We start from the raw sequence: 14,466 nt of genomic DNA on the forward strand, positions 1-14,466 counted from the left end.
GAAGCGCGCACTCCGGTTGGCACACACACTTATGCAAATGTTTTGGTGTTAGTGTGGCCGGCACTGTTTTACAACATCAAGACGCACGCCACAAATCGGAAGCGAAGCTCGGCCAAACACTAGCATATTGTGTAAGCGCCAGTTTACTTTTATTTGGACGAATCATTAGTACTAACGTATGTAAAACATGGTTAGTACTCTAGGGTTAAAGTATTGTTTTAAGGGTCTAGATTACATAACATTAACTTTTAGCAATAAAATATGCAAACAAGTCATATTAAAAAGCTACCATTAACAACATAGCATTTTGGTCCATTTTAATCCAAACATAATATTACACTGTTTAACAAATTTTTACTGGATGGCGTTCGATAACGACAAAAAATTATCCAACACACAAAAATTGAGAGAGCAAGCGTTCATTTTGATGCGAGAGAAGCGTTCATTTTGTACTGGCAAAATTTTAGTCAGCAAAAATTATCCAACACGAAAACATATGATCACAAAACATATGGTTGCAATTTCTGTAAACAAACAAAATTGCATTTTCCGAGTTTTGGTATTTATATGCTTTTTGGCTGCCTGCTATGTGACTTTATGATAGCGCCAACTAGTTTTTACTTCTAGGAATGTTCCTGGCGAACATTGAACGTTCACTTTCCTTTTTTCTTCTATGGAGGCAACATAAATTTCAGTTTGTTTACAAATAAAACATAAACAGAGTCAGCTGGTGTGTCTTCTTCTTCCGGTTTTTGCAAGTAATGGCTAATTTCCTGTTCGTTTACTTTTTTGCTTTTTCATCTCTGTGGGAGAGAATTTTCGCTTACTCTCTTGATTTTGATTGTTGGCTAATTTTGGAAACGCAACTATTTATGGAAAAAGAATTTCGCCTTACCTCAAATAACGGGTGTCATTTGTTAAGTTACCGAGCCAACGACAAATGTAATATAAATTGTGTGTTTTCGATACTTGCTCGGTACCGAAGAAAAATATCTAGTAAAAAATATTTAGTATCAAAAGAAAGGTATCAAGGTCACATTACAATTATTATACGCTTTGTCTTGTTTAATTACGCTTACGTGTACTGCAAAGTATTGCCAAACACGTATTGTAGTTAACCACTTTCGACGAAATACATACATAATGGAAATGTAACCTATGTATACAAATGTATACATGGCAATAATAAAAATAAATTTTAACATAATTAATGCTTTTGTAATTCATTAATGTTGAATGTATTTCCAGGCCACGTACATATGTATTACCACACGTTCAAGTGCCAAGAATATATTTTAGCTGCGGGTGCCCATGGACTACTGGGTTTTGCGTCGATATCCCCTTCAATGCAGTTAGAAGGTCAATACTTTCTTAATTCCGTCAACAACCACAACTCCAGCATCAACTACAGGCAATACAAAATCTTTTACGCCAACTGCACTTTCAACACAAATCAGCTCGTAGTTCGAATGCTCTTATTGACGAAATAGATGAGTCATTTAATTGTGTTCAAAAAAAGGTCCGATTAATTGCAGTATCCACTCAAACAAAATATTTGGGAAATCAGACCTGTAGCAACCACGAACCAGTTTCTTCCTTGTCTGCTGTAACCGCAAAAGATTCTGACAGGGTCTCTATGGCTACTACGGCAGCGTCAGGGCATACGATGTATACAGTACACCGTGTGGTTACGACAGCGCAAATCCAAACAGCAATTGGCAACACATACACATCTTCTTCTAGCGTTTCTAGCGTTGTCAGCGCGCTTCGCAATGAAGAGGAAAATATAACATCACCGATGGCAGCAAGTTTACCTACCGTGAATGGAAATTGTGCTTTAAATTTAAATAGCTGTCCCGCAGCTCCAGGAAGGCGCTTAACTAATATGGAAGATAATTCCATCGCAAATAATATTTTACAATCTGGTACAGCTGCCAAGGATTCCAGGCAATCCCCTGGTAAGATTTGTATACGATTGTTATTCACTACTTTTATTTATTTATTTATTAAGCCAATGAATAAAAAAAATTCTTATAGGCTAAGTAGACATATGTATGCACAAGTTAAACCAAGGCGAATTTATATAAGGTGATAGCAGGAGTACCGTAACAAAAACATACATGTATTTTGTTTTTGCTTTGGCGGCATAAACTGTCAAAATCTGTAAGAGTGTGTGTGGAAATACAAACAAAATTTTTCAATTTGACATAACCCACCAAACAATTTGTGTTGCCAGCAATAAGAAAACGTGTCGCCCTCGGAAACAAATTTATTTATATTATTTCCTATTACCGGTCGCTCTAAAACGTCCGCCGAAGGCAACTCGTCTGGGCGAGTCGTTTTCTTATTACCTGAATGAGTCCTTTTCTTATCGCTTCAGGCGATTTTTGGAATAATTTTATTCTTTTTAATACTTCATTTATTTTTTTGTACCAAATTGCAACTTACAATCGGAATTAATTCATTTTCTCGCTGTGCGACTTTCTATTTTTTCAATCTTGTCCTTGGGCATAATTTAGATGCTTTTGGCCAATACTATTGACGCCATATTCATAAGTTTCGGAATTTTTGAGAACTTTTTTTATCCAAATTGACATGAACGAAGTGATGTTGCCGATTTGTCACCACAGCAATAAATCGGTGAGTCGCCAATTTGTTGCCATTGACGATTGTTGCCTATTTCTCATGTTTTGCATGGTGGGAAGAAGCCGTGAGGCGAAACACATACACAAAATAAGCTGATCTAGTAACACCACCTTATATAAATTCGCCTTGAGTTAAAAAAAACGAAAATTATGACTAAATATACTACTTATGAAAAGTATTCAAAGATTTCCAAAAGCGATATTTTGAAAATGAAAAATCTATCACAATGAATTTAGAGATTCTATTGAACTCAATAATGAAATGAAAAATGAAAAATCTATCACTATTACTCGAGCCCTTATTGAACTCATAAAGAGCATAAAGAGCTTTAAAAAGACCAACATAGAAAAACTCCGAACTACGAAGTGCTCTAGCCGAAATATTAAAGAGATTCCTCTCAAGGAGGACGGACAGTCAATATCACCGCGGATCAAATCGAAAACGAAAGACTAATATAGAGTTATCCTTCTGTTCTGCAATGATTTTAAGTTGATCGATAATCATCGTGATTCATAGGTGGGGATATAATCCGAGAAGCGTAGATTACGCAACGCAAAGTATAAGAATACTTTCTGGATCCGTTCACTAGTAGCATGGCACGTATAATATGGAGATCAAATGAAGGAGGCATACTCCAGTTTGGAACGCACAAGGGCAATATATAAAAGCTTTAGCGTATAGGGATCGTAGAAATCCGAGCGATGACGCTTGACGAAAGCAAGCATGGCGTAAGATTTCGCAATAACAAAATTTATGTGGCTTGTAAATACAAGCTTGAAATCAAATATTACTTCCAAATCTTTAATTTCACTCACCCGTGCCAGGGGCGAGTTAGATACATGGTAATAGGAGTCAATAACGTTGGCACGCTTAGAAAATGTCAAATGGAAACACTTGTTTATGTTCAGGAACAAACGAATATTTTTACACCAGTTACATTATATAAATCGATTTGCATCAATGCAGAGTCATGATAGCTTCTGATCAACGAGTTGATCTTAAGGTCATCCGCATATAGCAAAAATCTTGCCGACGCGAAGCAAGAGAAAATGTCGTTGATAAACAAAACAAACAACGGGCCCAGAATACTACCTTGTGGTACCCCAGAAGAAGCAACAAATGGAAGAGGTCTAACGTTGTCAACAACAAACATGCAACGACGAGTGTGCCAGTAAGAAGCGATCCATCTAAGGAATACTGATCAAAAGCCTTAGAGAAGTCTGTATAAACGGTGACAACTTGATACCCTGATTGAAAGGCTGCGATACAAACGTCTGCGAAGACAGCTAATAGCCCAGTTATGCATACTTGCACTGCTATACCATTTTTACTTAAAAATCAAAACCCAACAGAATTCTACATGTGAAGTGCTATGCGTTTGGTAACCGCTTACACACAAAGTCCATTTAACAGATTCTTATGTGACAACTCTCATACAACGCTAAGTATGCATAACTGGGCAATAAGTTAGATATTGTTGAGCGGTCTGGAAAGAAAAGCAATTTATTTTGGATGATGCACTCAAAAAGCGTTGCCGTGGCGGTAAGCTTTGAAATAGGCCTGTAGTTGCTAATATCGTTTTTAGTACCACTCTTAAAAATAGGTGAGATGAATTCCAAGCATCAGTAAAAGTACCAGAAGATAGGGATTTGTTGAATATTAACACCAATAGATTAACTAAGGAACCACACCGCTTGTACAATGCAATCCCGCTGAAAACATCTTCGGTGGACAACACCAGCTGGCCGAGGTCGATAGATGGTTGTATATCGAAGAAAACATTTTCTTCACTATCAGATAGAGATGCGAACTTCGACATAAAAAGCTAAGCAAAGAAATTAGCGGCATCTGCTGGAGTATTAACTGCTTGTCGCCTAAGAAAAGAGAAGACGGTATATTAAAAGTAGACTTCTTCACATTAACAAAGTTCCAAAACGCTTTCGGATTGGATTTTAAACTTTCTTCAAAACTTAAGACATAGTATTGGTGTAAAAGTTTATCCAAGCATGCGAATTTTTTATTATATTCTTTATATAAATCGAAAAAAGCAGAATATTGACTTTTTTTGAATTTACGTCGAAATTTGATTTTCTTATTTCGAAGTTTAATCAAGACCGCACTGTGCAAGGTACTTTATATTGCTTCTTTGTTAGCAGAGGAATTACACTTTTCCAAACGTCTGCGACAGTGGCTCTAAAAACCTCAAAACACTCAGAAATGTTAAGATGACGGAGCAAGCTGTCCCAACTAATGCTCAACAAGAGATTATTCAATTTCAAAAAAATCGCATCGCAAAAAATTAAAAGATAAATCTGAATTAACATTAATAGTTTTAGAATATTCATAAAATTCACGATCGAGAACTAGAGGTACATAATGCATATCCGATTTTATAATAGATAAATTACATTCAAAGAAAAATTTACACTTTTACTTAAAAATATCAAATCTTAAGTGCGCCCAAGGTTATTCTGAAAAGAGTTAATTTGCGTAATATCGACACTTAAAGAGCTATCCACTAAGTAAATTTCACTTGGACTATTGACATCGCATGCTATAAGAGCTGAGTTGGCAATAGTTTTTGGCCAGTTCACATTACATAGGTAAAAGTCACCCAGGGCGAAAATATGATATTCACCTACTTTGTTCAAAGCCAAGGCTAGAACGTTGTCCACATGAGCTGTGTAGATATTGTGGCCACTGCTAGGCGGAATATACGAAGCACGAACAAAAACAGAATGAGAATTCCCACGGATGTGCACACAAAGTTGGTCGAGCAACGCATCCTTGTTTTCAAGTACTACAAGAGAAGCGTGATGCTTGCATTGAATTGCGATGAGAACCCCCCGCCTCTAGCGAATCCAGTTCAATTAGTATTTCTATCCTTGCAAAAGACGTTGTAATTGTTAGTATCAAAGTACTCCTCGCTGAAAAAGTTTTCGTTCAACCACGTCTCTTCTTCTTTTTTGGCACTGTAACCGCCTAAGCGATTTTGGCCGAGTTCAGCAAAGCACACCAGTCGTTTCTCCTCTGTGCCAACTGACGCCAATTGGAAACGCCAAGTGAAGCCAAGTCCTTCTCCGCCTGATCTTTCCATCGCAGTGGGGGCCTCCCTCTTCCTCTGCTACCACCAGCGGGTTCCGAGTTGAATACTTTCAGAGCTGGAGCGTTGGTGTCCATTCGAACGACATGGCCAAGCCAGCGGAGCCGCTGTATTTCAATTCGCTGCACTATGTCCATATCGTTGTAAAGCTCATACAGCTCATCGTTCCATCGTCTGCGTAACTCGCCGCCGCTAACGCGTAAAGGCCCGTAAATCTTCCGCAAAATCCTTCTCTCAAACACACCAAGAGCCGCCTCATCGGATGTTGTCATTGTCCATGCTTCTGCTCCATATACCACCACGGGCATGATGAGTCACTTATAGAGCGTGGCTTTCGTACGTCGAGAGAGGTCTTTACTACTGAATTGCCTACTCAGTCCAAACTAGCACTTGTTGGCAAGAGTGATTCTGCGTTCAATGCTGACATTATTATCGGCTGCTTCCCAAGTAAACGAAATTCTCTACTTTCTCGAAATTGTAGCTATCAACAGAGACGTTGGTGCCAAGGCGCGAATATGCTGACTGTTTGTTTGATGACAGGAGATACTTCGTCTTGTCCTCGTTTACCACCAGACCCATTCGCTTTGCTTCCCTATCCAACTTGGAAAAGGCAGAACAGACTTCACGGTTTTTGTTACCGATGATGTCGATGTCGTCTGCATACGCCAGCAATTGCATGCTCTTGCAGTAAATTGTTCCTGAGTGGTTCAGTTCTGCAGCAATTTTTAGCGTCTCCAACATCAAGTTAAAGAAGTCACATGAAAGGGAGTCGCCCTGTCTGAAACCCCGTTTTGTGGCGAACGGCTCGGAGAGGTCTTTTCCAATTCTGACGGAGCTGGTGGTATTGCTCAACGTCATTTTACACAGCCGTATGAGTTTTGAGGGGATGCCAAATTCAGACATAGCGGCGTATAGGCAACTCGTTTTAGTGCTCTCCAAAGCGGCTTTAAATTCGACAAATAAGTGGTGAGTGTCGATCCTTTTCTCGCGATTCTTTTCCAAGATTTGGCATATTGTGAATACCTGGTCTATGGTGGATTTTCCAGGTCTAAATCCACACTGATAAGGCCCAATCAGTTCGTTGACGGTGGGCTTCAGTCTTTCACACAATACGCTCGATAAGACCTTGTAACCTATGCTTAGAAGGCTGATCCCGCGGTAGTTGGCGCGAATGGCGGGGTCACCTTTCTTGTGGATTGGGCAGAGCACACTTAAATTCCAGTCGTCGGGCATGCGTTCATCTGACCATATTCTGCACAATACTTGATGCATACACCTTATCAAANGCAGAGCACACTTAAATTCCAGTCGTCGGGCATGCGTTCATCTGACCATATTCTGCACAAGAGTTGATGCATGCACCTTATCAAATCCTCGCCGCCGTACTTGAATAGCTTAGCTGGCAGGCTGTCAGCTCCAGCAGCTTTGTTGTTTTTCAGCTGCGTTATTGCTATACGTTCATAGTCAGGCGGTGGAACGTCGACTCCGTCATCACCGTCTGCGGGCTCGGATTCTTCTTCTCCACATGTTTCCGTGCTGCTACAATTTAGTAGGGCTGAAAAGTGTTCCCTCCATAATTTAAGTACGCTCTGGACATCAGTTACTAGGTCGCCATTATTGTTCTTACAGGAGTGCGCCCCGGTCTTTAAACCTTCCGTAAGTCGCCTAACTCTCTGGTAAAATTTTCGGGCATTCCTCCTGTCGGCCAGCATTTCAAGCTCTTCGCACTCACGTATTTCTGCCTCTCTCTTCTTGTTGCGGCAAATACGTCTCGCTTCCCTCTTCAGATCCCTATAGCGGTCCCACATAGCGCGCGTTGCGCCCGATCGCAGCGTGGCCCTGTAGGCGGCATCTTTTTTCTCTGCAGCTTCCTGACACTCCTCATCGTACCAGTTGTTCTTTCGGGCTCGCTGAAATCCGACTACTTCTTCGGCGGCGGTACTTAATGAGCGGGAAATGTGGTTCCACTGCTCGCATATGTCGGTTTGTTGAAGAGTGCTCTCTGAGAGCAGGTGTGAGAGTCGAGTAGCGAAAGCGCTGGCTGTCTGTTGTGATTGCAGCTTTTCGACGTTAAGCTTTCCTTGCATATTTGGGCGCACATTTTTTGCTGCACATAGGCGGGTGCGTATCTTGGCTGCAACAAGATAGTGGTCCGAGTCGATGTTTGGGCCTCGGAGTGTGCGTACGTCTAAAACACTGGAAGCGTGCCTTCCGTCTATCACAACATGATCGATTTGGTTTCTCGTTTTTCGATCCGGAGACAGCCACGAAGCTTGATGGATCTTTTTATGCTAGAACCTAGTACTGCATACTACCATGTTTCGGGACCCGGCGAAGTCGATCAGCCTCAATCCGTTGTCGGACGTTTCGTCGTCCCTTCCTTGCCCACCCTGGCATTGAAGTCGCCAAGTTTCTTTGCCCACCCTGGCATTGAAGTCGCCAAGCACGATTTTGATATCATGACGGGGGCAGCGCTCGTACGTGCGCTCCAAGCGCTCATAGAAGAGATCCTTGGATGCCTCATCCTTCTCTTCCGTCGGGGCATGGGCGCAGATGAGCGAGATGTTGAAGAATCTCGCTTTGATGCGGATTGTGGCTAGACGCTCGTCCACCGGGGTGAACGACAGTACTCGGCGACGGAGTCTCTCTCCCACCACAACTCCGCTCCTTTACATGGCAGCTGCAGTAGACATTTCAAGGCCCCAGACATTGCTTGCCTTGTCCCGGCCAACGCATTTCTTGGGTTGCGGTGATGTCAGCCTTTGTCCTTACGAGGACATCAACCAGCCGGCCAGAGGCACCTTCCCCATTAAGGGTCCGGACATTCCAGGTGCATGCCCTCAAATCGTAGTCCTTTAAACATTTGCCGTGGTCGTCATCATAAGGGGGGGTCTCATCCGAGGCTTTGCCTTGCTTCTTCACTGGAAGTGGTTTTTACGTGGCGGGTCCGAAGCCCAGCGCACAACCCATTGCTGGGACAAATTTATATAGCGAGCCGCTTGCTCCAAGCAGACACCCTCTTGCAGCCGCACCTACTGGTGAACAGACGCTGCAGACTTAAGCGAGCCCTTAAACCGAATAAGTCAGAGTGGCCCCACCTAAGCTCCCTCTCTTTCTGTCGTGACCCAAGGCTCCACTCGGATACCGCATCTCGCACATGGGTTGCTCACGTTTCCCAGAGTGCGCGAACGAGGACGCAAGAGTCGGGATTGAGTATAGCCATGCAACTGTAACTACATACCCAGCGCAATGACTATACCCCATTGCACTCCAGTATGCCAGTATGCTTAGCAATATATTTTTTGAGATGACCAGCGGTAACTAAGGACGAAAAGGGCGAAATGTGTAACCATCCCATTTTCGTTTTCGATACAACACTTAGTTCATTATTCTTGCTTGATCCAATAACTAAATGTTGTTTAAGCTTACGTTTGTTATCCTTGGGAACCTCACCTTTACCAACTTATATTTCGAAATCCGGAAATGGAAACGTAAAGGGAAGCTGGATTTGCATGAGTTTTATGGTTATCAAGAACATACCAAAAGTCTCTCCCTATAAATATTTTTTTCCTAATATTTATTTTATTTATTTAAGAAAGCTTATATAATAATAACAATTATTATACAACCTATGAAAAAGCAGCGCTAGCAGCAGAGGCTTTCGGCTGATTTTCCTTATATAATTTTGTTTGACGTGTGTAGTTCCAACGATAGAAGTTTTGGATAAAATGTTATAATAGGTTTGATCTACAAGCTACTCGAAGTCACTTCGAGTTAAAGCTGGGTTATGCACGACTTATACCATTTTCCTACGCCATCCTGAATTACTTTGTTCGCTTTGTTGTTGTAGAGCGAACTACGTAATTGGGGTGCCGTGGGAAAGCCGTATTAGACTTGACTTGACTTACCTAGAAACTTTGATCCTCAGCATTTGTATTTGTGCACGCAAAACTTTAATTTAACAAAAATTACAATTGAAAAAAATGTGTTCAAGCGTATATAATTATGCTTGTTTTTATTTTATTTTCTGTCTTTATTTGAAAGTTTGTTTTTCGATTGCCATATGAATTGCATTTATACAAAAAACCATATTTGTGTGGCATATTTAGAGGAACTTTATTAAAAATATTTTAAATAAGTAAAGAAGTATAAGTTCGGGCGAAACCGAATCTTATAAACCCGGCGCAGGTATCCTAAACGTCTATAACAGTCTTATTTATTGTTAAGATATTGTTGTAAGTATTAACTTGGAGAAAATTAACGACCTCAGTTGTTAAAACATAGGAGTTTTCGTATATATACGGGAAACCCGTGCGATTTCAGTCCGATTTGAATAATTTTCAATGAATTGCTCTTTCGTACCAAGTTTATTAAATACACTAAATTTGGTAAAAATGTATTAATCGGTTACCGAGATACGCATTTGTGGTCATAAGTGGGCGGCGCCACGCCCAAAATCCAAATAATATAATATATAATATATATGTATAATAATCAAATTTTTTGCTCAGTGGTCATTGCAATAATCGATTTTGAGTCAGTTAGCTTCAGTAGTTACTGATTTATCGCAGTTTTCGTGTTTCTGTAAATTACCGTTATATGGGGCGTGGCTATTGCCCGAGTTCTATGATTTTCAAAAAATTTTTTAGCTGGGTCCTAAGAAAGTCTCGTACCGAGTTTGCAAGGATTGGTGAAGCGGCTACTCGGATACAGTATTTCATCATAAGTTGGCGCGGTTTCGCCCCTTTTCCAAAAATTTCATCATAATATTATTTTATACAAAAATTCTACTTGACGTACTAATTTTCAACAATTTGGATGAAATATTTACTGAAATATCATAGTTTTTGCTTTTTTCGAAAATACCGTTATACGAGTAGGGGCGTGGTTACAGTCTGATTTCGGTCATTTTCAATAGCAACCTACCTTGGATAAGCGGCAACCTATATACCAAATTTCTTTGAGGTATCTCAATTTTTGCTCGAGGTATCGTGTACACGGACAGACAGACGAACAGACGGGCGGACGGGCGGACGGACAGAGATGGCTTAATCGACTTCTCTTTTCATTTGATCATTAATGTATACATTTGTCTATATATAGGCTGTTACAAACATCCGCTATGCGAACAAAGTTATAATACCTTGTGCACAAGTGCGCTTGGGTATAAAAATGATGTGACAGCATGATTCTCTCACGGCTCTCTTTGCACTTAGAAATTTAGCTTAGAAATCAAAAATCTATAGTTCTCCAAGTTTGTAAGTGAAGTTGTTTTTTTTTTTGGGTAACTACATACACGCGCTGCTCATTTGTCAGACATACAACTTTCAAGTAAAGTCAAGTGCAAGGCCAATTTCACAGTGCGTAGTTAACCCAGAATCGGCAGTTAACTAGAGATTCTCAGTACAAAAATCGGTAGTTAACTGCCGATTCTGAGTTAACTAAGCACTGTGGAATTGGCCCTAAGTCTTGCATAACTTAGCTTTTACACATACGCGTTCCACAAGTAAGTTTTAGAGTTTATATGATATACGCTGACAGTTCGAACTTTGCTCGAGTTTTTCTACAAGAAGCTTGTGAAACAAATCTAATTTTGTGAAGCCTCCTATACTATTTACTACCTTTATTAAAAAAAAGGAATAACTGCCAATAGAATTGGAGCCCCAAGTTTTTCCTATATACAGAGTGGGCCAAATGAGACCTAGTAATGTTAAACACGTATAACTTCTTTATTTTTTAATGTTATTGTTATTTGCTTTCTGCATGTTATAGTTAATCTCTTGGAAACTCATAATGGATACTTACAGCAAGACCACCAACAACGATTGCAATATCCTATTCGTTTTACACAATTAGCCACACAAATTGATTTTTTAGGTAATGTTTTGATGTCGGTTAAAGCGCATTACCAAGCAAACCTGTAGATTGTGGGGCTCTGAAAATCCAAGGGCAACACACCAGCACCAGTTAAGCTGATGCCACATAAAACTTTTGCTTCGCTTTGAGGGACAGATTCGCTTTGACAGATAAGATGAATTGTATGAAAATGCACAAATCATGCCACATAAATCGTTGAAGCTGCACTGGCCAACTCCCATCTTTTTGCGCGCTTTGACAATCAGCCGGTTTAATATTTATTTTGTTTCGTCCAAATTCGAGATTTCATGCATAAACATAAAACTTAATTACATTGCTGATAATTTTAAAGCAAAATATATAAAATCCACAGCAACTTTGACAAGTAAAAAAGCGGTACAAAATTGTTTTCTTGGTGTTCATTGTGGCATAACTTTCGCGTATGGCGCTTTGCTGGCAAAGTTATAAATGTCACGCAAAGCTACAAAGTTTTATCTGGCATCAGCTTTACATCCATCCAGATGCACTGTTTGGTGCGGTGTTATGGCAGAAAAAGTTATCGGCCCATATTCCTTCGAGAATGAGGATAAAATGCTAGAAACATTTTCTGGGGCTTCTTATAAAGAATGATTGACAACTTTTTGCAGCCAACGGCAGAACAGCATCCTAGTTTGTGGTTCTAACATGATGGAGCGACTGCGCACACTCCTAAGCAAACTATGGACCTGCTGCGTGAAATTGGTGTTTGGCCCACCCTGTATATAAAGACTAATACCCTGAAATTATGGCGTAATAGCTTTGAGCCCCTAAATTTTGAAAGAGCAGGCCAGGTTATACTTGAAAAATTATGAAGACTGCAGCACCCCTACGATGATGGAATAAGAAAATAAAAACAAACAGCAACATAATTAACCCGGATACTTAGGTAATACTGAAATATATTTTTGCGTCTTACCCTAATATTTTTTTGGGATCGTAGTTAAGTGAATTATTTAGCACCGATAGTAATAGAAGTATACAAAAAGAAAAGGACATCATAAACCAAACAATAACTAAAATAACTTTTAGTATTCCTAATTATCCTTATTTAATTACATGCATACATTTAGGGGATTCACAAGACGTGTTAACCGTCGTAAAATCTTAAGGTTAACATCTTGTTTAATTAAAATGGTTTTAGGGGATTTCAAACTAAACCGAAATTCTTTTAAACTGATAAAGAATATATAATTAGCCAACCCCCCAACCATTTTAACCGCTATTTTACATAAACAAGTGTTAAGCTTAAGATTTTACGACGGTTAACAAGTCTTGTGAATCCCCTAATTGTATGCACTACACTGGTTAAAAAAATAGACCATTAAGGGCCGTTTTCTAATGTAAGCAGTAAAGTTGCCTTTACTAGCAGGGCAGATAAATTGTTCCTCACTTTAAAGTGTTTTCGTTCTCTTACCTTGCCGGTAAAAATAAATTTGTTATTCCGTATAGTGAAACTTCACTACATTTCCGAGAGTGAAACTTCACTACATTCGTCATAAAATTTCAAAGGTTGGCAACGCAACATAAGCAAATATAGAGCAGGAGCAACTGTTAGCAAAAACCAAAACCTTGGTTGAAATATCTAATATATCTGACTCATGAACCAAAACCAAACCAAAATTTAAAGTTGGGTACAAATTTTAAAGGTTGCATCGGGTGAGCAACAGTTTATCGATTCGAGAAATTAATGCGCTGATGAGAAAACGAAAACTCGTATATCGAGACGATAAAGTGGCCGGTAAACTAAAGGTTAGATGAGAAAACGGCCCTAATAATATTAAGATTTATAGGTCGCTTATCGAGAATTTCTGTTTTCCATACATTTACGTATGTAAATAACACAGGAAACTGTTACAACTTTGAAATTTCATAACTTGTTTTTCAGTCAACGTATGGAAATGAATCGTATAAGAAAACTGAAGATTGTAAAAGTAGGTCTCGCATAAGTTTTCCATAAATTCTAGTTTTTTTTTATGTCGAGTAAAATGCACAATACCGTCTACAAGCCGAAATTTTTTTATGTAGAGGAAAATGCACTACACCGTCTACAAAAAAAAAAATGCAAAAATCATCGGTATAACAAGCTGCTATTATTATATATGTATATTTATGTAAATATTTTATGTTTTGTTATTTTCTTGTTTCACATATTACAATTTCAAAGCTAAAATTTTATTTTTATATGACAATGCCGTGCAATATGTAACATTTTTGTCTCTCTCGCATGTGAGTTTTAAATTGTATAACACTTGTACAGCAGGATGCCTTGCATAGCATATATAAAGCCTGTGCGCTCTTTAGAGCTGCAAAACTATCGATAGTTTCGATAATTTGAAAAATGCTATCGACATTTTCGATAGTATCGTATACTATCGTGTTGTATATGTAGGGAAACTTCAACTCCGAACAAAATGTGTATAATATATACATATGTACATATGTACATATGTAAATATAATAATTGCACATAGGTAAATATTACATCTTAAGCGTGAAATTCTAAATATTTTCCTAAGTTCAATTTACAGCGTCACTTATTTAAGTAAAGATCACAAAATTTCANGAAACTTCAACTCCGAACAAAATGTGTATAATATATGCATATGTACATATGTAAATATAAATATTGCACATATGTAAGTATAAATATTACATCTTAAGCGTGAAATTCTAAATATTTTCCTAAGTTCAATTTACAGCGTCACTTATTTAAGTAAAGATCACAAAATTTCAATGCACCGGCACTACCGACTATCGCCCAAAAACAGTCGATGTTGTTCCAAAAATAAAACTATCGATACTATCGATAGTACAATCGAGAG

The 14,466-nt window shown here is 39.0% G+C and overlaps 1 protein-coding gene across 1 annotated transcript in view; it reads left to right on the top strand.

Annotated features, from left to right (window-relative positions):
* Positions 1-1,254: 1,254 nt before the first annotated feature.
* The window catches only part of LOC108365921 (uncharacterized), a 48,431-nt gene continuing 35,219 nt past the window's right edge, over positions 1,255-14,466 (top strand). The window contains exon 1 of the mRNA XM_017620144.1: positions 1,255-1,958. Coding sequence (XP_017475633.1) covers positions 1,637-1,958 — 322 coding nt within the window. The 5' untranslated portion in view covers positions 1,255-1,636. The remainder of the gene's footprint in view (positions 1,959-14,466) is intronic.

Source organism: Rhagoletis zephyria, unplaced genomic scaffold (assembly GCF_001687245.7).
Source record: "Rhagoletis zephyria isolate East Lansing unplaced genomic scaffold, Rhagoletis_zephyria_1.1 Rzeph_scaffold_02059, whole genome shotgun sequence".
NCBI lineage: Eukaryota > Metazoa > Arthropoda > Insecta > Diptera > Tephritidae > Rhagoletis > Rhagoletis zephyria.